Raw genomic sequence first — 22,081 nt, forward strand, 5'->3', positions numbered from 1 at the left:
TTTTTTTTCACTTTAGCGTGAACTCTTCTTCGATCATCAAGTATTCTTGTCGGTTGGTGGAATTGGTCCTTGTATTGGGATCGGAATCAGAGCGGCTCGATTTGGTTCGGTTTAATTGCACGTGGTTTGAAATTGGATGCAAAGGTGACGGACGGTCAAGATTGGATCTGAAGATTTGGTGGGGACCGAGATTGGACGGCGGAGATGGATTGGCCGGGACAGCAAAGTTGATGGTATCAGGTATGGTAGGCAAGATGGGAGATGCTGATGATTGATGGCTCACCTAATGTTTTGAGTATGCATCTCATTTTAATCATGAGGATTATCATCAGTCTCCGGGCAAGTTGATTCGCTAATTTTATATTTTTGGTCTATAAATCAATCAATCAATCAAAAGAGAATTTTATGGATAATATTTGGGACTAGATATGGATGTCATGTCACTACCAAAAATGGGGAACATAAAATCAAGAATGAATGAGGAAAGTTATGACTAAGATATGTATAAGTAAAAGCAATGATCGAGAGGGCTCGATTGTTTTTTACTTAAGTAAAACCAAAAGAGAACATTCAAAATTCAAAAACTTAAAAGAAAAAATTATATGGAAATCCACGTGTCGGTATTTGTATCTTGTGAAGGTATCAAGTGGTTTGATTCTTTTTTTCAACGAAAAAAACGAGAAAATCAGAGTCGAGATTTCTTAATAATCTGGAAATAAGTATGATATTCAATTCGGACGTGCCGAGTTAAAATAAAACGCCAACTACATCCATCGAACTCAATAGATAAAAAGGGGAAAAAATCTAACAAGAACTACTTAAAAGATATAATCACTAAGATAACGGAGATTTCTCGATGCTAGAAAAAGTAAAGATGGAATAATAATGCCAGTCATATTTCATTCCTAGTACTATTTAGGAGGAGCATCTACTTCTTCATTTCAAGAAAGCATAGGGGGGTTTGCAATTATTTGCTTCAACACATGAACTACTATTACATAATGGACGGAGGGAAATCTTAATCATATGTTAATAGCCCGTACTATACTATAGTACGCAAAACTTGCATTAGTTGCAGCATCCCGTTGACTCTAAGCAAAGATTAATCCTAAATATCATCTAACCAAGAACGAAACATCATCATGTCCATTTTAATAAACCTAGTGTCAGTTCGCATCCGGGGGCACGTTCAACCGAATGAATGCATGCGCGAGATTTTATAGCCCTAGGCGATGTTGAGAAGCCACGGAAAGATCGACAAGAATCATATTCTATGACGAGTATAATAATCTTCGTGCCGAAATTGGATCTAGGCCATGTCCAAAACTTGTGAGTTTGGTGAACTCTGGTCCGGAAGGAGAAGTAGGAGACGACCAAAGAGGGAGGCCAAATTGAAAAAAAAACTTTTGATGTTGGCGTGCAGATATTACGTCAAAGGAGGAGGACCCATGTCCTTTTTGTGTATTAAATTAGTTTCACCTTGAGAAGGAAGTTTCGAGTTTTGACTTACGACGTATGGAATCTTTCCTGGGCAGACTCTATGACGTATGAATTATGGAGCAACATAACATACAGCAATGCTCGAAAAAGGAAAAACATGTCAACAGTTTTGAATAGGAAAAAGAAAGGAAAACATTAAGTCGATTCAAGTAGTGTATATGCTTAGACAGATTCTAAATCGAAAGAGAGCGAAACGAGCAGAATTTCTCTGATTGCGCGTGACCTCTCGGGAAATTTAATGCCATGCACGTTCGAGATTTTGCAGTACACTTTCTAGATTCAGAGTCACATAAAAAAAAATGACCAAAAACGATTAGCAGAAGTAGTAGCAAGGATCGACGCTATGAAGTCATCGGCTCAATCTGATGTTCCTGGAAGATGAATGATGGTACCTTTAATACTTGAATTCGGCCTGCAGGTTCCCAAAGGAGCCTCGGACTTTCGTATTGTCTTCAGCTTTTTGGGAGCACATTCCCGGGTCTTTGCCTTCTCCTAAAACGTTGACATGGATCCTAACCTCGTGGTGTAGGCGTCCTACTTCCTCATGTTAGTGCCCAAAAACCAATGCCCAGTTAAACTTGGATGTTAATGAAAGCAGCGAGTTTGGCGCCATGTTATCAAACGGTAACACTACATCATCTAGGACCTGTCCTTGAAGAGACATCTGATTCCCGATTTCTGCTTGTGTTTTGTGATGGCTCGCCTTCTAATCTTGTTCCTCTGTCGGCATCCTGACTAGTTATATTCTTGTATTTCTCACGATTTAGTGAAGTATTTTCTCTCCCCAACCCATCTCCCGGGTCCTGAATTGACCTAGAAGAACCATCTGATTCTGTACCAGGAATCTCTGCAGATTGAGATTCCGATGCTCTACCTTTTTCTAGAACCTCCACAGCTGGAGAGGAACCTCGACCTTTGTCCATGTTCTGGAGCTCATTGGCAATCTGAGTACGCCGCTCTTTTAAGAAGTTCAGTCGAGTAGTCAACTTTGACAATGCGGAAGTTGTCGAGTTCGGTCCCTGCTCATTCATAGAGAAAAAAAGAAAGCCGCGACATTGGAAAGAATTGGAGGAATGCTGACCACTCTATCTAGTTTCACATTCTAGACCAAATATATGTCCTATCCTATTTCTGCCAGAACAAACGCAAGAAGGAATGAACAAAGAGGCAACAACACAACTATCAAAAAAGAAGCAGCACCACTTGAGTATTTCAAAAGCCAAATTTTGACAATGTTTAATTTTTGCCTAGCTCATATTGCAAGCATACGATCCAAGTTAAACTGCTTAACATTTCTTTTGTTAGGAAAGGAGTGCACTTTGGCTCTCGTCAAGGTGTTAATTGCTCCTTTTTTATGCCTTTTAATTGCTTTGATTTAATCCCTTATTAAGCAAATGAGTTGTGATGACTAAACGGACAGAATGTAGTGATACACAAATTTGACATGACAGGTGTTCTTGAAGAAAAAAGGGCTGTTGCATAAATTGGCAAAATGTTAGGCATGCACTGTGATTTATATTGATTTTTTTGTGCAAGAAACTTGGCAGCTAAAATAAACTCGCCATAATAAGTTGCTCAGATCTACCTCATTCCTTGTACCAGACCTCTTTGATGATGCTGGAGCAAGAGGCCTTCCTGCTGCTGAATCTGCAGCTTGAGAATTGGCTGGCTGGCCCATGTACCTGGATCTGCTATTATATGCTGAATATGGCTGCTGACTTAAAGGTTGATGATTATTTGATGAAGATGTTGACTCTTCCTTACTCTCATTCTCTGTATGCATGCCATCCAAACTCGAGTCCTTTCATGGAAAACAACAAAAATGTAGGGGGTCATGTTGTTGGTCCACCCAAGAATATGACAAAATAAAATGAGAAGCATTCTAAAGAATTGGGTGAATTCCACGAACGTTTGTAGATTTAACAGTTGTAGGTAGATTGTCGTCCGACCCCAAGATTGTATAATGAGAAACTTTTGGTCATAATTATTCATCCCTTGCGCAACTTACTAAGATGATTGTTCTTTATATGTATATTGGTAAAGATCTTTGAAGAGAAATACACACGAGTACAGAGACAGAGACAGAGGTGTGCATACCTTTGTGGACGTGGACCTTCCAGCAAGATATGAACTCTCTGGATTCTTAATGTCGCCCTGTGTATTCCTCCTATTCCATAAGAAATGTGAAAGTAAGCAAAAGTCAAAAACAAGAGACAAATATGTTTGTATGTGTGCATGTACTCTATAATGACGGTCCTATATAATTCATGCCTCATTAATCAGACTTCTCTGAGGTAAAGTAAAAAAACCAAAAACTATTCAAGCATCAAATTTTTCTAGAAACTAAAAAATGACAGAAGGTCATGTAGACACTACTATTTCGAAATTTAACCCTAATAGCACTTATAGATGTCAATGCAATAGCAGAGCAATTAAAGAAACGGCAATCATACACTTTCACACCGTCATCTCCACTTTTATATTGTTGATCGCCTAAATCTTGCATTGAATGATAGTTCTTTTCACGTTCTTTGTCAAGCTCTACTCCAAGATCATCAACCTTTTGCTTCAAATTGGTGATGTCTACCTCTGTCCGAGCTAAATCTTCAAGATCTGCCTTTGTCTACAAGATTCAAAGTTCAATGATTTTTCCTTTTATCAAAGTCACTTAGATTTCCCCTGTTACCCACAAAAAGGGAACTTAGACCTGTTAAGTGAGAAATTCACCAACCTTTTCATTGATATTCGCTTCAACAGGGACGGGCACCCTAGTTACTTTAAGCCCTGCTTCCAAGGCTTTTCTCAGATCTCTTTCCTTCTGTAACTGTTCCTGCAGTCTTGCCACCTATAAGAAGATTTCACGTCACATTAAATGATGAACTCGCCAACAAAATCAGTTTCGCAACAACAAAATGCAATCAGATTAGGTTTATGCAAAAGTAGGAACATCATTTGACAAAAATGCAAAAGGTAAAAACTAATCAAGAGGTTATGGAAAAATGCTCTGAATTCCATAGAAAGGTCACAAAGGTGAAAAACGAAATTAGTCAGAAATATAAAACATTATTATTGCTATCAGCTATTAATTTTGAAATATAGTTTAAATGAGTGAATGTGCTAATTGGAACAGTACAGTGCTGTATCGAAGAAACAGCTCCAGCAGTGACATTTCTGATCTTAAAGTCAGAGCAGGTACTTAATTTAGGCACTGCACTTAGGTTCCTTGTGTTCTCTCTGTGCTTCTAAAAGATTGTTGTGTGGCCCTAATCGAAACCAGAGGTACAAAAATCATTTGCATATAAGACAATATGTAAAGTCACCCAGTAGAGGAATCTTCTATTGTTTAGAACATACATCTTGCTCAAGAGCCTGACGACGCTTATGCAATGCTTTCTTCTGTTTTTCTAAATCTGCCTGAAGAACTGAATTCTCCTTGGCCTACAGCAGAAAAAGAAAATTTCAACATAAAAGTAAAACCGCTTCATGCAAAAAAAATCTACATGGAGAGTAAGCACATACCTCTTCTGCAATTCTGTCTTGCAAGTCAAGCTTTGTAACCTCAAGCCTCTGGATTTCAACTCTACAATGGTAAATTTGTCATCAGTGGAAAAATTACTGGAAGATACAAAGCAAAAAAAAAAAAGGTTATACAAGAACTTCTATTATATTTTAGGAGACTGAATATGATCATTCTTGTTAAGACAATAGCCTCTTATTTTTATAAGGTCTAAATGCACCAATAGAATGTCACCTTTCAATAGGAAAAGAAAGATAAGCTTAAAATTTGTCAATCAGCAAAAGTTTACAGACTTAATGGTTTATGCAATCTTATAGGACCATGCCTTGATTAATTTTCCAAGAATCCAAAAGTGAAGCACAAGAGAATAATCAAATAAGCTCGAATGCAACTAAGTAGTGTACAATCTCCCAAAGAGCCTACATACACCAAAGGTCGAAAGAAAAAGAAAAAGTAGGGACTCCAACATCAAAAAATGCTAAATATTATCCATACAAGTTTTAAATGCTCAAATTAGGAATATATAATCAAATTGGAGGTAACCAGTGCAGATTCAGACATAGAAGATGCTTCCTAAATTCACTGTAATAAACAAAAACATGCTGATCCCCTATAAAGGTTATACTCCAGAAGGACCAAACAAGATGATGTAGCTTCAGTCCAAGATGAATTGCAGCAAGATACAAATATACCATTGACATCATCTATCTCAATTAAAAACTTCAACTACAATGTCTACCAAATAATTTACGATAAACAGTAGCTGCATCACTTACTCATCAATAAGGTCACAGTCGATGGATTCCATGGATAGATTCTTTTTGCCCTGAATTCATGCCAAAAGAGGAGATGCAAGAGTAAACAACATTATTGTAACACAACTTGCAATGAATAAAGATTTGGCTTTTCAAGGACGATTTCAGCAGTGCAGGCATAAAACTGACGTTCTATTTTAGAGTAAGAGATGTGGGGAATATTTTCCTAAAGCAAGAGACTAATTCTCATTTAAAAAGAATACTCACAGGAGTACGTCCCCAAACAGCGGGACGCCTAACACTACGGACAGTCCCACTGGATATAGTTGTTGATTTCTTCATATTGGACAATGGACCATGATCGGCCGACTTTCCAGGAAAATTTATTTCTGCAAAATCATCCACCGGTGCTTGATAAAATTCATCATCCTTCCGTGATGGGCCACAGTTATCTAGCTGGTTATCAGTGTGCTCACTCCCCAGTGGTTTCTCATTTTGGGATGGTAAGGTCTTAGGTGAATTTTGTGATAGCTTCTCTTTTTCATTAGAATTAGCAACTGCTTGTGGAGAATAGGAATGTGGGGTACAACTATCAGATACCTGCATAGACAAGTACAATACAGCAATTAAACTATTTCAACGAACAAAAGCCGATCAATCTCAATCAAGAATCCAACATATCTTTAAAAACATATCTTAGTCCCCTTCGAAAAAGGAAAATGAGAAGAAACTTGTACAAATACAAAAGCAGTTGTAGTGAGAACTTTGTGTTCCAAACCTTCAAATGAGGCAATTTTTAAGCTTAACACGTTTATATCAGTGAGACATAAATCTCCTAACTGGTCTACGATAATAACCATATACTACCAAACAATGCTGCTATTTGATATTGCCACAGCTCAACCACAGTGGAAGTTTAACTTCTCCATGCTACTGATTCACAGAAAAAAGAGGGAATGCCACTTATTCATTTCCGCGAGAAAGAAGAGGGGATAATGTCAACGTTGATGGAGAAACTAAGGGTCCAAACGCAGTGAATGTCATCAGCCCTATGTTCTCTATCTAACTCTGGAGTGATCCCATTTTCCTATGTTTCAACTAAGTATTCTTTTATAAGGACACTAAGAAGTCGAGGATTATTGTTTCATAATATATTTCACGAGCATTGCAATAAGCATTGATATGTCGAGGCATATGGAGTACGAGAAATTGCCAAGAAATAAGCTCATATTGCAGTAAAAGGCATTGTCATAAAATCTAACCGACACAAGTGGGTAACGACTTACCTTCTGGAATAAATCAGTCTCGCCTTTTTACTTAATCTGGTATCTGGACCAGAGTCTCAAGTTCAATTATATTGTATTGCCCTTTCACCCATTTATGACATCAATGCATTATGGGCTACAATCATTCTTTCACCTCCACATATCTCTTTCACACAGTCCGGGGTTTTGTCATTCCAGCATTGCATTCGTATGAGAACACACCGTCTCTAATAGCATGAACTTTTAAAACAAACAATTGCACACTGAACAATATGCACTAACTTTTTTTCCAATAACAGGATAAATGTCAGCTATGCTAGCATGCTTTTCTGGAGCTGAGAGACTCAGAATAATGGAATGTTCTATTCCATAAAGTAACTGACCTTATTGTTTATTTGTAGCAAAAAGAGAATTTGGACAGCAGACAACAACACCATACTATGGCTACTAATGATACCAAAAAATGTAAGGTTTCTCTGGTCATAATTAAGCATTGTGCTGATTGTTTTAGTGTACGGAAATACCTTGTCATGTTGAGCATTAGCTCCATCAGTTTTGTTACTGAAAGCATATTCCCCATCCTCGTCACTGCCGCTGTGGCTTTCATTCGATGTATGTGCCAGATCATCTTCAGATTCCAATTCAGAATCTTGGGTTACATCACCATGTTCATCATCCTCATAGGATCCATCATCATCAGTTTCCTCCTCGCTCTCACTTCCGCTCTCTTCTGAGTCAGAGTATATATCAGGAGATAGAGCATGTTCCTGCAACAAGTTAATTGTGAAGCTCCAACAGCACATACAAGAGGCCTTAACAATTCTGAACAAAGCAATCTGAACCAGATATATTGAGGATGGACACTAAGAGATCATGTCTGATCTATATGCACCAGCTACTCAGAGCAAGTGGAGGAAATATGAAAAGTCTGAATCTTCAAAATGGCAAGATGTTAGAAAGTCCAACCCAAAAGCTTAAGCTATTGGGTGGAAGAAGACCACATGAATATAAAGAGCATTTAGGACCCGTTGTCAATCGATGTGGGATAATACTTCGACACAAGAAAACTCTGAACTTTAAAAGTATAATAATGAAATCAAAGCAACGCGAGAAGACAGTTTATTCATTGATATTGTTACTAAATGAGTCCAAAGACTTGGATTCTGGATGAGCATTCCCATCTGTAAGGTTGTCTAAATCTGAATTAACAACGCATGCTACCATGAAGATATTTAAACAGCCAATACATATTGGGAGCATATTCTCTAAGTGGAATTAACCTTGACAGGGCAAAGCTCTTCAATGTCCAACTAATGAGAAATTTTTGAAATGTAACCAACGAGAATCAGGAATGGAGCCATACTTTCGCGCAAAACTTAGGGAAAAGGCTAGGATGAGATGGTTCACATGGGAGCCAGAGCTGAAACATTGTTTAATTTAAGATAAGAGAAACATCTAACTTATGAGTACAAAAGAAATATCCCATCTTACCTTACCAAAAAAAAAAAAGAAATATCCCATCTTGATTCTGTGGAAGAAGACAAGTATAAGAACATTGTGGTGGAGAATTGGCATTTGTTTCAGGAGAAGCGGGGTTTGTAGGAACAATGCCCAAAAACCATGCAAATTAGTTCCACCAAGATAAGGTATCCAGACTTGATCTCATATCCTTTTGCAACTAGAATGTATGAAGCAAAAAGTTCTTTAGAGCTACTCGACTTTAACCAGACGTGCCTGGTACAAACAGATAATTGACTTGTCATAGACCAAAACTCTTGAAGTTACTCATGCTATTGTTCCTGGCAGTTTCATCAGTGCTCAGAGATGACGTAGCTTATTTTTGAGGGGTTTGATTTCTGCATTTTAATACCTTTGAGTAAAAATCTAGAAGGTACTTGTGTGACAATGCCTTATTTTAGTTGCTTCTGCTTTCAAAATGCTGCGACAGCTTTAATAAAAGTAAACCTAAATATTTAAGTGGAAACAGGTGAAAACTGAAGCTGTAAGAAGCTTCTTTGTGATGGTAATTTGTTGTGGTACATGATAATTCGAGAGTTAATCAACGCTGGGTTGCTGTTAGAAGTGCAATGAAGATCATTATTGACAGCAAAGATGATGTGCATATTCGAGATCTTTCTAACTTGGAGAGATAAGCATACTGAAAGGGCTGATGTGCCAAAATAAAGGTACATGAAGTTAGAACTTACCCCAAATATCTTGTCATACTCCTCTAGAAGAGTTATAACAATTGCTTGAGCATGGTTTGCTGCAGCAGCTGCTTGAAGAAGTTGAGCAGAACCATCACCACCGACATCAAAATCATTTTCAAGCTCACAGTCGCCAGCTAGAAGAGGACGCAAAAGCAAAGGAGCCATACAAGCTGCCACAGCTGAAGAACTCATTCTGTTCTCGGCCTTATGAGAAGCTACAGTTTGCATCATCATAAGTATTCTGAAAGGTGAGACAAGAGAAAGACAAATTGAGTCTGGAAAGATGCATCAGTAAACCAGCTGAAATAAGATTATATGAAGACAGACTATCACAGGTTGAACCAAACTAGTAAAAAATAAAAGGACCTGATCTTAAATTTATTCTGCCATAATGAAAAATGTATCTTGAGAAGTTACTCGTTGAGTGCAAACTTGTGATCAGGCTTTATGAGAACGTAATCAATCAGACTTCTTCAGCCAATTAAAGTATAATTTTCTTCGGGCTACATAAATGGATCAGCAGCTTTCGTAACATATTATGGTAGGATTTAAGTAAAGATACTTCATCAACTACCTCTGCAATAGGCGCCGATTTGGTTCTGGGAATGTTTCACAAATTGCTGTGCGCATTGCATTGACTCGTATATCGCGATCAGTTCCTATAATTGTAAGATTATCTGATACTGAATAGCTTTACAGAATATGAATTTTTTAGCCACCAGCTAAACAAGAAACTTACGGCAGGCTTCCAGTAATGCATTACAGCATGATGCAGGAACTGGAGATGATGGCAACTCGCGGAGGACATACTGTTTCAATGTAAACAAAAATGTGGAAGCATCAATTATACGGTTCAATTTGATATCGACACTGTACAGATGCACACCAGCACTTGGCTTGTACAAGTGAATGTAATTAACCGTAACAAGGGCTTCTAAGACATCAACGAAAAATAATTCTGTAGCTATCTCAGTAAACATGGTACCTTGATGCAATCAGCAATAACATGTGCATCCTCCTCTGCGGAAAACTCAGTACTTCCTAATCATAAAGTAAAAATGGTTTGAGGCAACCATGATCATTAAACAGAATGCATAGATCCATCCTAGCATTCAATTTTTGTACTGTCCACTCAGGATACCATATATGTTTATGACATTACTAATTTATGTGATAACGTACATAAAATAAGAGAATGTTGTCATTGAACTTAATACAACACCATCAAGGCCAGTTATCTCAAATGAAACCCATAATAATATAAATCTTCAGCATCATGATCGAGACGTACAGAGATTGATCAATAGATAACAAAACGATATATAAACAAACAAACCCTGCTCATATTCTCGAATTCGGTGCTCAACATCATCGACATCTGCAGCCTGTCGCAAGATCCCTTCTATTTTAATCCCTGTTCAGTACCTTCGAATAATCAGATATAAGTACATGTATTGATCTAAAAAAGTAACTCTAGCATAACAGGGAAGATATAAAACGAATATCTTCCACGATATACCAAACTAAAGAGTAGGCACATGTAATTGTCATTAACAAATTAAATAGTTGGAAGGTGTACACCAAAATGCACAAAGGACTTTATAAGTCTATGACAACTCTCCAAGCACAAGTTTGGTATCTCAGTGACAAGAGGGCCTTTTGTGCTTATTGTTAAGAGGACATTATTAAAGAAGTTCTTCCTTTCAATGTATATGCTCAAACTAACGTCTATGAGTGCACTAATTGAAAAATAAACATCACTTCAAGAGAGAAGAAACAATCTGATGGAAGTGAGCCACAATCTTGTCCTAGAATAGGTGTTCATTAAAAGCACTAATGCTCCATTCAGTTATCTTATATCACCGAATTTTGTGTTGAGATGCGACATTTTGCTCTCCAGATAAACTGGAGATACCTTCATCATTAGTTAAGCATGCCAAACCTCATCCGGACACAAGCACAGATTCCATCAAATAGATATAATGAATAATTCAGAATGATTTGTCTCAAGAAGCGAAGACAGCATTAATAGAGCTCACCATGCTCTTCTATGAATCTAAGAGCTTTTTCCAAGAACGATGGAGTCCCATCAACTTCTTCCAACGCAAGTAAAACGGGCCGACCAACAACCATTGATTTTATGATCTTTCTGTCCTTTACTGACAATATAGCACCAGACAATGACAATTTAGCATGATGATGGAAACAAGAGTATATAATTCAAGGGCATTAATGAAGAAAAGATTCGTGAGCTATGAGCAATTATATTGGTTAATGAAGCATCTATCCGATAAATTTGTGATGGCTGAACGCATATATTGACAATGTTTTTTTTTTTGGGAAAGCATATATTGACAATGTTTAGAGCAGCAATAAGACAGAATCAAGTTGGTACCAGATCTTAACCAACAAATTCCTAGGTTCAGTGCAGTTTACAAAATACTCATATGTAACAGCAAAAAAGTCACAAATTTGTGCCGTTCTATCTAGACTTTTACTCCTAATAGGCGGTAGAAAAGCTAATGAACAGCCCTAGACAAGACACTTCGTGCAACCAGCATGTAAACTAGAGCATTCTAGTTGTAGAATTCTCAGAAAATCATTCTCCACAACTTATTGTAAAACTTGAAAAAGTTCTCTACTTTGCTTCATACATTGTTAAAAAACAGGCATTTTTTCTAATCATTGTTCAAAGATTAGACTCCTGAGGAAGCTTGTTGAATAAGCTATCGTTGTCTTATATTTTTCGAAAACCCGCAATCACTACATTATCCAATAACTAAGCTTCTGATATAAATTGAAGACACCTTATCATTACTGAAACACTCAGATGCTCAACAAAGACTACGTGCCACAGAGTTATATAATACTGTGAGAGAAGATAAGGATTTGAGATTGATTTTTGTCAATTGGAGCATACATTGTTCCAGAGAGCCATCAGGTGCACCAGCCTGATCACTTCGAAAGATTCCGTTCTGTCCCATTACAAGAGCCGCATTCGGTGCTTCAGCCAATGCGTTCTCGAGGGCAGTCTTCCACTCATATAAATCCTCCAAAGTTTCAGCCTGCAAAATCAGAGAAAGCATGATATTATTAAAGATAACTTTAAAGGGGAAATAACAAGATACATAATATACAGCGTGCATGTAATTTCCTGTGCTAATAATTTCAAAGTGCACACTATTAATATTTTGAATTCTAAAATAAATTACACAAAACTCGCCCAAATTTTGGGGTAGTGCACGTTTGCCCCTATAATTTCAATTACACATTATCCTCATGAACTAGTGTTAACCCTCTGTCATATTTTCCATTAGCATGAACAATGCACAGTACTTTTAAGGGATAAATGTGTACTTTCATCTCATTTTATTATTGTTGAAATCTCTCTTTTACTTTTTTTTTTTTGGTAAGGAATCTCTCTTTTACTTTTTATTTCTGTAAAAAGATAAAAAAATAAAGAAAAAGGAGAAAATAAATTAACTAAAGTATTATTCTCAGAAAAGATATATAAAGACAATAGTATTAAAAAAATTCTATATTTTCCTTTTCCTCAGCAATTTAGGGTAAAAGAGAGATTTCCTTAAAAAAATGAGGTGAAAAATATGCTTTTACCCCTTAAAGTTCATGTGCATTGCACATGCTAACAGAAAAAATAACAGAGCTTTAAGTTTTGTAACAAAGAGAAAGTTTAGGGGTTTAGCTTAGCAGTTGAAAGTCCAGGAAAAAAGTGTACTACCCCCAAAAGTTCAGGGAGTTTTGCATAGTTTCCCTAAACTTTAAATACACTCCCTCATTCTTTTCATCACTTTTAGTCTAAATCAAGCACCACAACATTAAAGGTCACTAATTAGCAGATCAATTCTTACAAGAATTGCATTTTAGTTGCCAGAAAATCTTGCCAAAAGAGACCCATCAACAGAGCTATAGGATCTATATAGACTTCCATATCATCCACAATCATGAATTGTTGCATGGTAGAACTTTATGCAATTTCACTTCTTTCGTTTACTTCCATACCTCTACAAGAGTAAATACTTGTATTGTCTAAGACCAACATCATGTCCAGTTTAAGATTCTTTACAACTTACATTTCTTGTTTAAAAATGAAGTGTTTATGTTCAAGGCAGTAAAGATTAAAGGATGGACTAATTCATCATGTACATGCACTTACAAGATAACCCTATAAGGCATTTGCAATTGGCAGAGACACTACTTGAAGTATCTATTCACAAATGGATGTTTGACAATGACACCACTTGAAACATCTATTCACAAATGCATTTGCAACATAACCCTATGTGGCATTTGCACTTAATAAAGACACCACTAAAACATTTATTGACAACAGATATTTGATAATGCCTAGGCCTTTATTCTTTCCTTCTCAAGATGGAATTTTAATCTCCGATGTAATGAAGCACTTTTCACATTTTAGTAGGGTAGAATAGCATCCCCTCATCTATTTCTTCAAGATGTTCCCATACATGCTGTACCTGCCTTCAGATGAAAGAAGTGTTTGTTAAATGACCTCTTCCTTTATTGGATCATTAGGAAGGACAGTAAGGGAAGCCATTAAGTTTGTAAAGGACTAATGGATGTCCACTCTCTTAGTTGGTCTTTTTAGTGGCAGCTCGGAGTATTGATCTTTTGTGAAGTTTATGGATGTTCTGTCTTGTAACTATTGTTGGATATAGGTTGCATACCCTTAATTTTCTCTAATGAATAGATTTTCATTTACAAGGGGTGGAAGAACTCATTCCGAAAAGTCAGCTTGCCAGGAGACGGAACCCAACCCATTATAAGAATAGCTCCTTAGTTGCCCAATGTGGGACTTTGCCTGCATCATCCTCCCCCTCTTCGGGATTCTGCGACCTCGCAGAACAGCCCCGAGGAAACAGCCTCGGGCCACCACCAAGGGACCACAATCCGGAGGATAAAGTGCCAGGGCGGGTGTCCTAAGAGTGGCTCTAATACCATGTTGATGAGTTACAAGGGGTGGAAGAACTCATCCTGACAAGCTAGCTTTTCAGGAGAGGGAACCCAACCCATTATAAGAATATCTCCATAATTGCCCAATGCGGGACTTTGCCCTCATCAATTTACCGTTAGAGGCATTCTACTTACAATTATTTGTACCCTATACAAATACAATAACAGATAAACATGTTTTCTCCAATACAAAACCACAAAAATGACCATGAGATCCCAAAGAGTCGCCTGAGCATTGTTACTTGCAAATCTGGACTAAACAGTCTCTACAGACATGATAGAAAGACCAAGTGCTTGAACAATACTTCAGTCTTCCATAGAGTTCTAAATAGCCAGCAATATTGCCTAGCATGAATACACGACTTCAATTATTCTCATTGATAACAAGTAAATTCATACTCGTACTCTTCTTTGGATTTTTAGAGAAGAAAAAAAGAAACAACTATGTTGACAACGTTTTTATAGAACTCTTAAACCCCTGAATTTGGAGGATCCTACTTTCGGTAGTCATATTCCATTTCAGTTCGAAAATGCAGTCCAATGTTGAAGGTAGTATAAGTGATTGAGGAGTAGTAACTCATATCAGAGGAAACTTTGCGGGTTTATTGTAAAGAAAGAATTTCTTTTCATTCAAATATTATAAAGCCAATTTTCCATCGAATTGTTATTGAAGTTTTCCATATCTTGATTTTTTATTGAACCTCGGAAGTTCGATGCTTTATATTACATATAACATGAAACCGCTTTGACTCGTTTTTATAGTCCACACACTTTTGTATTACCTTTTGTGCCTCTGTTAGAAGTGTTCCAGAAATGTCTATGATTTTAAAGTTGAAAAAATATTACTCTCCCAATGTATAATGCGAAAAACCATCTCATGCAGTCATCACTACTAAGGTCTTGGTGTTCTGTTCTCAAACAGGCAAAGTTAGAAAACGAACCATGCAATGTCGCTGCAAACAATCACCAATCTACATTTGCAAGGAATTCTCAATGTAAATTTGCATATTGCATATCATTACAGTTGCAGGGAAAAGCTCTTTGAAAGCAATCCCGAGAATAAGATTCTAGAAACTAGTCACAGGCTAAAGAAACACAAAAAGAGTGCATTCAAAATCAATCTAAACGTGTAAACGTGAAAAGACGCACCTTAAGTGTAAAGGCCCGTCCATCTCGACCATCAGGAAAAAGCACCGTTAATAGCTTTTTATCTGCTTTGACAACCACACTAGAAATCAAAAAGATTTTAAGCAATGGTTATATTCAGATTATAGTCTTGAGGATGACGATGAGAAGAAATTGGGTACTCAGAACACTGTAAGTAGGAGCAAGCAAGCCAACCTGCCTGAATTGTTGAGGTCAATACCACCAAGGGTCAGATTCACTTCACTTCCTTTCTGGGGTATGGCACTCTGGATAATTTAAATAACCATATGAATCTTCTCATGCCTCGAGATAAAATAAGACGAAGGGGACGAGAAATGAGTCTTAAGGAGGGAAGATTCTGACATAGAGAAAAGCAAACATTTTGGAGAAGCAAAACTCACGTGTCACCTTATCAACATACATTGTTTTCCATCAGATGACAAAGACAAACATTGCTCTAATCCCACATATTTTGAAATGATGAACACCTCAAGTACACAAAGCAAGTAGATCTGGCTTTTTGATATAGTAAAATGCATCAAGATTTCACCTACACCATAATCAGCCATTTTGGACTCTACTAGACAGTCTTCATCAATTGAATTTTGCTACAAAGGTTCCTTGCCCGCATTGTTGAGATATAACGCATATAAGAGAATTTAGCAATTGATTCAAGCTATAACCGCCAATAACTATCTTATGAAAAATTCAAATTTTTAAATCTTGTAGTTACCTGACTCTAAACATATAATTATAGAACCATCTCACCATGAGCAATAGTTAGAACTCTCAAATCCTACCTATTGTTCTTTTAGCCTATAGCGTGCCATCGATTGTTTAGACAACAGAATCCCAAAAGCTTAAAAAACTGTCAGTTGAAGGTGTAATTTAATATTAAAATGCCCATGAACTCCCCCAAATCCGGAGGCTGGGCTTTGTCATCAAATTAAAGAATGGAAATCGCCATGATTGAGAAAGAGAATCGAGAAACTGTGACCACCGGCACTCTAGTTCTTGTAGAATAAATAGAAAATTGCCTGCTGATAATGCATATCAAACATATATGCTAACTCCACCCCCATCATGGATACCGCATGTGCACATGACCATATCAAACAAATAACCGGAGGCAAGAAAACAATAATAGAAGAATAGACATGAATTAGACAAGATAATAATAAGAGGATATTTGAGCTTAGCACCGTGCTCCATACGATGTTATATAATTATTTTCCCACAAGTTTAAAATATTAGGTGAAGGCATCATTTAATATTGAAATGCTCTAGCAATGAGCAATTTGACTTGCACCAAAATTGTGCAAGGACCAAACTTGTACTTTGCTAGCCTTCATTACTTGAAATACTTCGAAGAATTTAGGGTTTCCCTTTATTCCTATAGAAGGAAAGTTTTTGTCCATCTGAATACATCAGCAGTGCAAAACCCACAGGATACTCCAAAGGGTCCAAAGCAGTATAATTGTAGCTTCTATCACCTTTTTTGTCATCTTTTATTGTAAGACAACGATAATGGGAGTGGAAATTGTTAAGGTGATTGCAACATGTTGCTGGAAGATCCATGCAGCGTTGAAAATGGCAGCCACCTAGTCAAGTGACATTGTATTACTAACATTCGCTCACTTGTTCATCAATGTTGTTGTTGTCAAGCTAGTATGAAGGAAGGCATGGCATGAATTCGAAGTTGTTTGTCAAGGAAAAGACTTGTAAAACAAGACTGCTTGACAATAACCTAAACCGGTCCCAAACCTCCCTGTGTTCAATCCCTCAATGTTGTTGAACAAGCATATAATAAGGTTGGACATTAAGGGTCCTAAGATGTAGAATTACTATAGAGCCCACAAAGAATGTTAATTGACTGTTCCTCACCATGAGTTGTAGGGGTGCATTGTGCCTAAGCAGCATAAAAAATAAAGACTTTATTCTCTATAAATGATCAACATGGACATCTCTTCGCTGAAGTAATTGGCATTGACAGTTGGAGATTCTTTCCAAATTAAGGTGCTAATTATTTGAGTTAACTCCATTGGCATAGCCTACCCATTTATGACATGGGATTATACTGAAACTTGAAGGCAGCACTTTTTCGCAACAAGCTGGAATCAAGCAACATGTGTCAAAAATCAGAAAGATCAAGATCAGCAGCAGCAATGACATATGCCTTGCCTTGCAAGGACAATTGGCTCAAATAACTTGCCCCGTTCCAAGAAGGGACAAAAGACAACTTTAAACAGGTGCAGGAAGATTGATGAGACAAATTGTGTCCTTAGATAGCCAGGTGAGAGGGAAAGGAATGAGAATAGAGATTCCTATTCTGTATTAATGCTAGGTCTTTTTCTAATTAGGACATTGCACGTGACAACATATGGCTTGCCTTCAAGACAATATTCAACAGGCAATGGAAACTTAAATGTCCCATAGGAAACTTACGTTGGACCCAGTCCAAGAGGGGAAACGCAAGGTAACTCTAAACAGGTGTAGGGAGATCGATTGTATCATTAGATAGAGCTTCACATTTGTAGAGCTTGATATATTAGATATATTCCTTGTAAATGTTGTTTTTACTGATAAAAAGAAGCAAATTATGTCATGAAAAAGCTTCACATTGGAACAAGTTTCAGATTTTCATTCTGATTAGATAAGTTTACCATTCCAGTAATTAGGATACTGGAAACATACTGGTTGTCTGATTTGGTGGAAATCAACAGTAAGTTACACCTCTTAGTTGCATACTAGCGAAATGAGAAACAGACTGAAATTCATGGTAGCACAGAGGATGGAGTTAGGCAGGATAGGATTCACAAGGAATGTATTTGACATCTGGAGTAGGGATGAAGTTGCTGTTGTGTACATACTGGATGATACAGGGTAAGCGTAAGATAGGAAGAGCTACCTGAGTTGCAGGGAGAAGTGAAGTTAGAGTGGGATTTAGGAGGTGATGAACCAGATCAAAATACATGTTGTCACCCCTATCTTCACCTGAAAACAAGAACTCTAATTTTACCTTTCTAGTTGTTAGAATCTCCAAGCGAAAAGCTTAAGCCATGAGGTAGAGGGAGACTATATGAATATAGGGCCGTGTAAACCCCATAAACAAGCAATATGGGATACTTTAACACTAGTTCGTCTATTCAATATTATCCTTCCAAAATCTCCCAAATGGTCCAGTGAGAGCAAATGCAACCTCAGTGAAGTTAAATAGCCAATATCAGAACTTCAAATTGTGTCATGATTGAGATTAACATTTAGTATGTAACCCAAGTATAAATAGTTACCAAAGCACATTGTACACACCATCCTAATCTAATTAAGCTTTTGTTGTCTCTATTGCCTCGAATTTCTATTTTCTAATTGATCTTCAATTATTCTACATCTCTGTCCAGGCCAACAATGTGGAATTAGCTTGACCACATTGGGAATAAGCAAATCTCAAGTTTAGGAAAATGTTCATAGACATGATCTGGGCTAACTTTTGCTTAACATTTCTGTTACTATCCTAAATCCTTGTCTGTTGGGTTTTTTTTAATCCTATATATATATATATATATACTCTCTCTCCTTTTAGTAAACATTTAGGTTTGAACTTCTGACATTGTCTCACAGACAAGTTTTGATTCTTCGTGCCCCATTTAATATTTCACTTTGTGCATATTCTTGTGCCTTGTTTGTCAATGCCACATAAGTCTAATGATTTCTTTGGTAAAAACACAAGTAACATTCTATTTATCCAACGATAATCTAAGCATGAGCTGGAAAAAAAGTAAATTTCAAGGAGAATTAAGTGCATAAGCATACTATATCATTGGAATAGCACTGCTTACCGGATCACTCCGAAAGAAGACCAGGGAGGTACGTGTTAGTATAAACCACCTCTTTTTCCACGATGTCCATCCAATACCTGCATCGCGAAGTTTAGTCTCATCTATTGTGTTAGGAGAAGGAATAATAACAGCAGCTTAGACCATCAAAGTTGCACGTATGTCTCGTAGCAAATAATTGGACAATACAACATTGAATATTATGCTCTGCCATTTCAAACAACGACTTCATATCCAGTAACTGAGAGGGGCAACTAACAAGAATGGTGGGTTAAGTTGCCCTTATATCTCAAAAAGAACATTTGAATAATTTCCGAATTACATTTCGAAGCCACGCGATAATAACAAGCATGACACCCAACACTACAGGAAAACCCCAAGCATAACAGCAAAACTAGAAGACATTTTGTCGCTTGTGATTGTCCACTCGGATTCTGACTAGTTATCCTTTAGTGGAATCATAAGGGTGAACATCATATAAACGCACCTTTGGATGACAAAAATAGCGGCCCGCTCTTAAAAACCTGCAAATAATTGACAATTTGACCGGGGAATAAGTACTTGCTTTTATAGTAAGAAAGCAGGAGTGGTGATAGAACCTAAGTAAGTCATAGCAGAGTTACTCAAGATGCGAAACAAAGACATATATAAAGCGCATTATGAACTGCCTAAAGGTTGATACGGGTACGTTATGTTTGGGATAGGAATTCCATTTCCCCGTTCTCACAGTGCAGCATTGCTTATGCAAATCTGAACTCCTATTTTACCAAGGAATCACGTTGTCTAAGCTCTAAGCATGCATGCCTTTTTCCATCAGCAACAGAGCTGTAATCAAAGGAACACAGGCCTAGCAAATTAAGATGCAAAAAGTCAACAACGACAGAAGTTGCTATAAATAATAAATCGTGAAGAGACATCGCATAACAAGTAACAGCTCCATCGCTGACAGCACAAACTAAAGATGAATCAAATTTCCTCGGACACCACAATGTGAGAACAGACAACGAAGCAACTGATACAGCACTGCGATCCGGAACACGCTGATCACCTTATTGCCCGTGCGAGAAGTCGGTTGATTCAGCGGCGGTCCGGGCGGAGGCATGGGCGGAGGCGGAGGAACACCGCCCTCTCCCTGAAAACCACACGAGAAACCAAAATTTAAAAAAATTTAAAAATAAAAAAAAACGAAAAATCGCAATACAAAACGTCACCGCGCTTCACCAACGCCCTCGACCACGCAGAAACCTCCACGGCCATTTCCGAAACTCCACGACATCCGCTCGAACAGGCAAAAAAAAAAAAAAGAACAAGGGAGGCGCCGAATCAGCACCAGCTCATCGGCCCTCGCCCCCTGGGAGAATCGGATCGGTCGTCGTACGGACGGGTCGCGCGACGCACGTACCTGAGAAGGTTCGCCGTTCCGAGTAGTCATGACATCGGAGACGAGTCGCGGAGGACGGCGGGGGGGGGGGGGGAGCAGCAAGGAGGGGGCGCGATCCTCACCGACGGACGCCGCTCGTTCTGCAACAACCAGCATTCCCGCGTCAGAGCTCCTCGACGACGACGACAACAACAACAATGCAGGTTCCCCCCGTCACCGGGACGACGCCGAACGCCCCCGCGGCGTCGACGACGGCGGCGGCGATCGGGGGGAGCCGTGGGGGGGGGCAATGCCGGCGGAATTCCGGCCGGCGCAGCCTTACCGGATGGCGATGATCATGGCGCGCTGCAACGGAAGAGAAGAGAGAGGGAGGGAGGGAGGGGCGGTGAGTTTCTCTCTCTTGATGATGGATGGACCGGGGAATGTCGTTTGGAATGGAAAGGGGGGGGGGGGGCCCAAGGAGTGCGGGGCCTACTAATGTGCGGGGCAGTTGTCCACGTCAGCTCCGCGGTTTCCCCTGGTCCTCCGCGAAAACCAAGGGGGGGAGGGGGTGGGGGGGCCAATCTCGGTATTTCCACTCCCGTTACCTTCCCCCCACGTTCTTCCTCTTCCTCCCCTCCTTTTTATTTAAAAAAAAAAAATTAATTAATGTTATGTCATATGACAGTTTAAAATTATTTTATTCGGAGATCATGATCCCCATTTTTTTGATGCATGCTTTCCTTGTTCCATCGTTTTTGTAAAGCACGAGTCGGATTTGGGAGTTCATTTGATCCGCCCCGCGAGGGTCACGATGCCCTCGCTCACGGCCGCCAAATCTCGAGCTTGCAGTTGCCATGACTACTCGAGCTCTGGGTTCGTGGTCATGGTGGCCACAGATCGGCGAGGCTGCCTCGCCCATGGCTACTCGAGCTCGACTCGCGGCCATGTTTGCCAGATTCCGGGCTTGCAGCAGCCATCCTCTTAAGAACTCTTGTCGGCCGTGGTTGGTACGGCATCGAGACGTAAATCGGCAACGAGGCCATCTTTCTCCTCCCGCCAACCTCGCTAAAGCAGTCCAGCACGGCCGTGAACCAAGAGTTCAAGCTCGAACAACCATGGCAACTGTAAGCTCGGGACCTGGCAACCATGGCCGTAAGTCGAACTCGAGCAGCCTCTCCGGTTCGCAACCACCATGACCAAGAACCCAAAGCTCAAGCTCGAGCAGCCATGGTAGCCACAAGCTCGAGATCTGGCGGCCAACCTCGCCCATGGCCGCGAGGGTCCAGCAACCTCGCCTGCCACAAGTAAAAACAAAAGAAAAGAAAAGAAACTATGAAAAATTAATAAAATAAGTCAAAATATTATTAAAATTTATCAACGTCAATGCCAACCATACAACGTAGGACGTCCAGTGTCCAAGTCAACGATTTTCAGCCAAAATTGACCTGGACTCAATTGAAAAAATGTGAAAATGTTTAGGATTTAATTGACAAAAATGAA

At 38.7% G+C, this 22,081-nt stretch overlaps 1 protein-coding gene across 2 annotated transcripts; it reads right to left on the bottom strand.

The window, feature by feature from the left end:
- Positions 1–1,589: 1,589 nt before the first annotated feature.
- LOC115676436 (rho GTPase-activating protein REN1) lies at positions 1,590–20,863 on the bottom strand. Of its 2 annotated transcripts, XM_030599355.2 has the most exons (23): positions 20,621–20,852; positions 20,267–20,350; positions 19,706–19,742; positions 19,222–19,298; positions 15,581–15,651; positions 15,389–15,467; positions 12,168–12,312; positions 11,287–11,406; positions 10,584–10,661; positions 10,233–10,288; positions 9,987–10,056; positions 9,822–9,906; positions 9,245–9,488; positions 7,562–7,804; positions 6,040–6,372; positions 5,794–5,843; positions 5,020–5,080; positions 4,855–4,938; positions 4,232–4,345; positions 3,954–4,123; positions 3,598–3,667; positions 3,086–3,301; positions 1,590–2,519 (listed from the first exon to the last, which is right to left on the bottom strand). In XM_030599355.2, the coding sequence occupies exons 1-23, from the start codon at positions 20,753–20,755 to the stop codon at positions 2,136–2,138; spliced, it is 3,006 nt and encodes a 1,001-aa protein (XP_030455215.2). In that variant the 5' UTR covers positions 20,756–20,852; the 3' UTR covers positions 1,590–2,135. The 2 variants fall into 2 exon arrangements, with proteins under 2 accessions (XP_030455215.2, XP_030455216.2); XM_030599356.2 differs by lacking the exons at positions 1,590–2,519; positions 3,086–3,301; positions 3,598–3,667 and having other exon boundaries at positions 3,976–4,152; positions 20,621–20,863.
- Between the last annotated feature and the right edge of the window lie 1,218 nt (positions 20,864–22,081).

The sequence above is a fragment of the Syzygium oleosum genome, unplaced genomic scaffold (genome assembly GCF_021117445.2).
Source record: "Syzygium oleosum isolate NSW1041296 unplaced genomic scaffold, Sole_v2.1 Sole_v2.05, whole genome shotgun sequence".
In the NCBI taxonomy this organism is placed as follows: Eukaryota; Viridiplantae; Streptophyta; class Magnoliopsida; order Myrtales; family Myrtaceae; genus Syzygium; species Syzygium oleosum.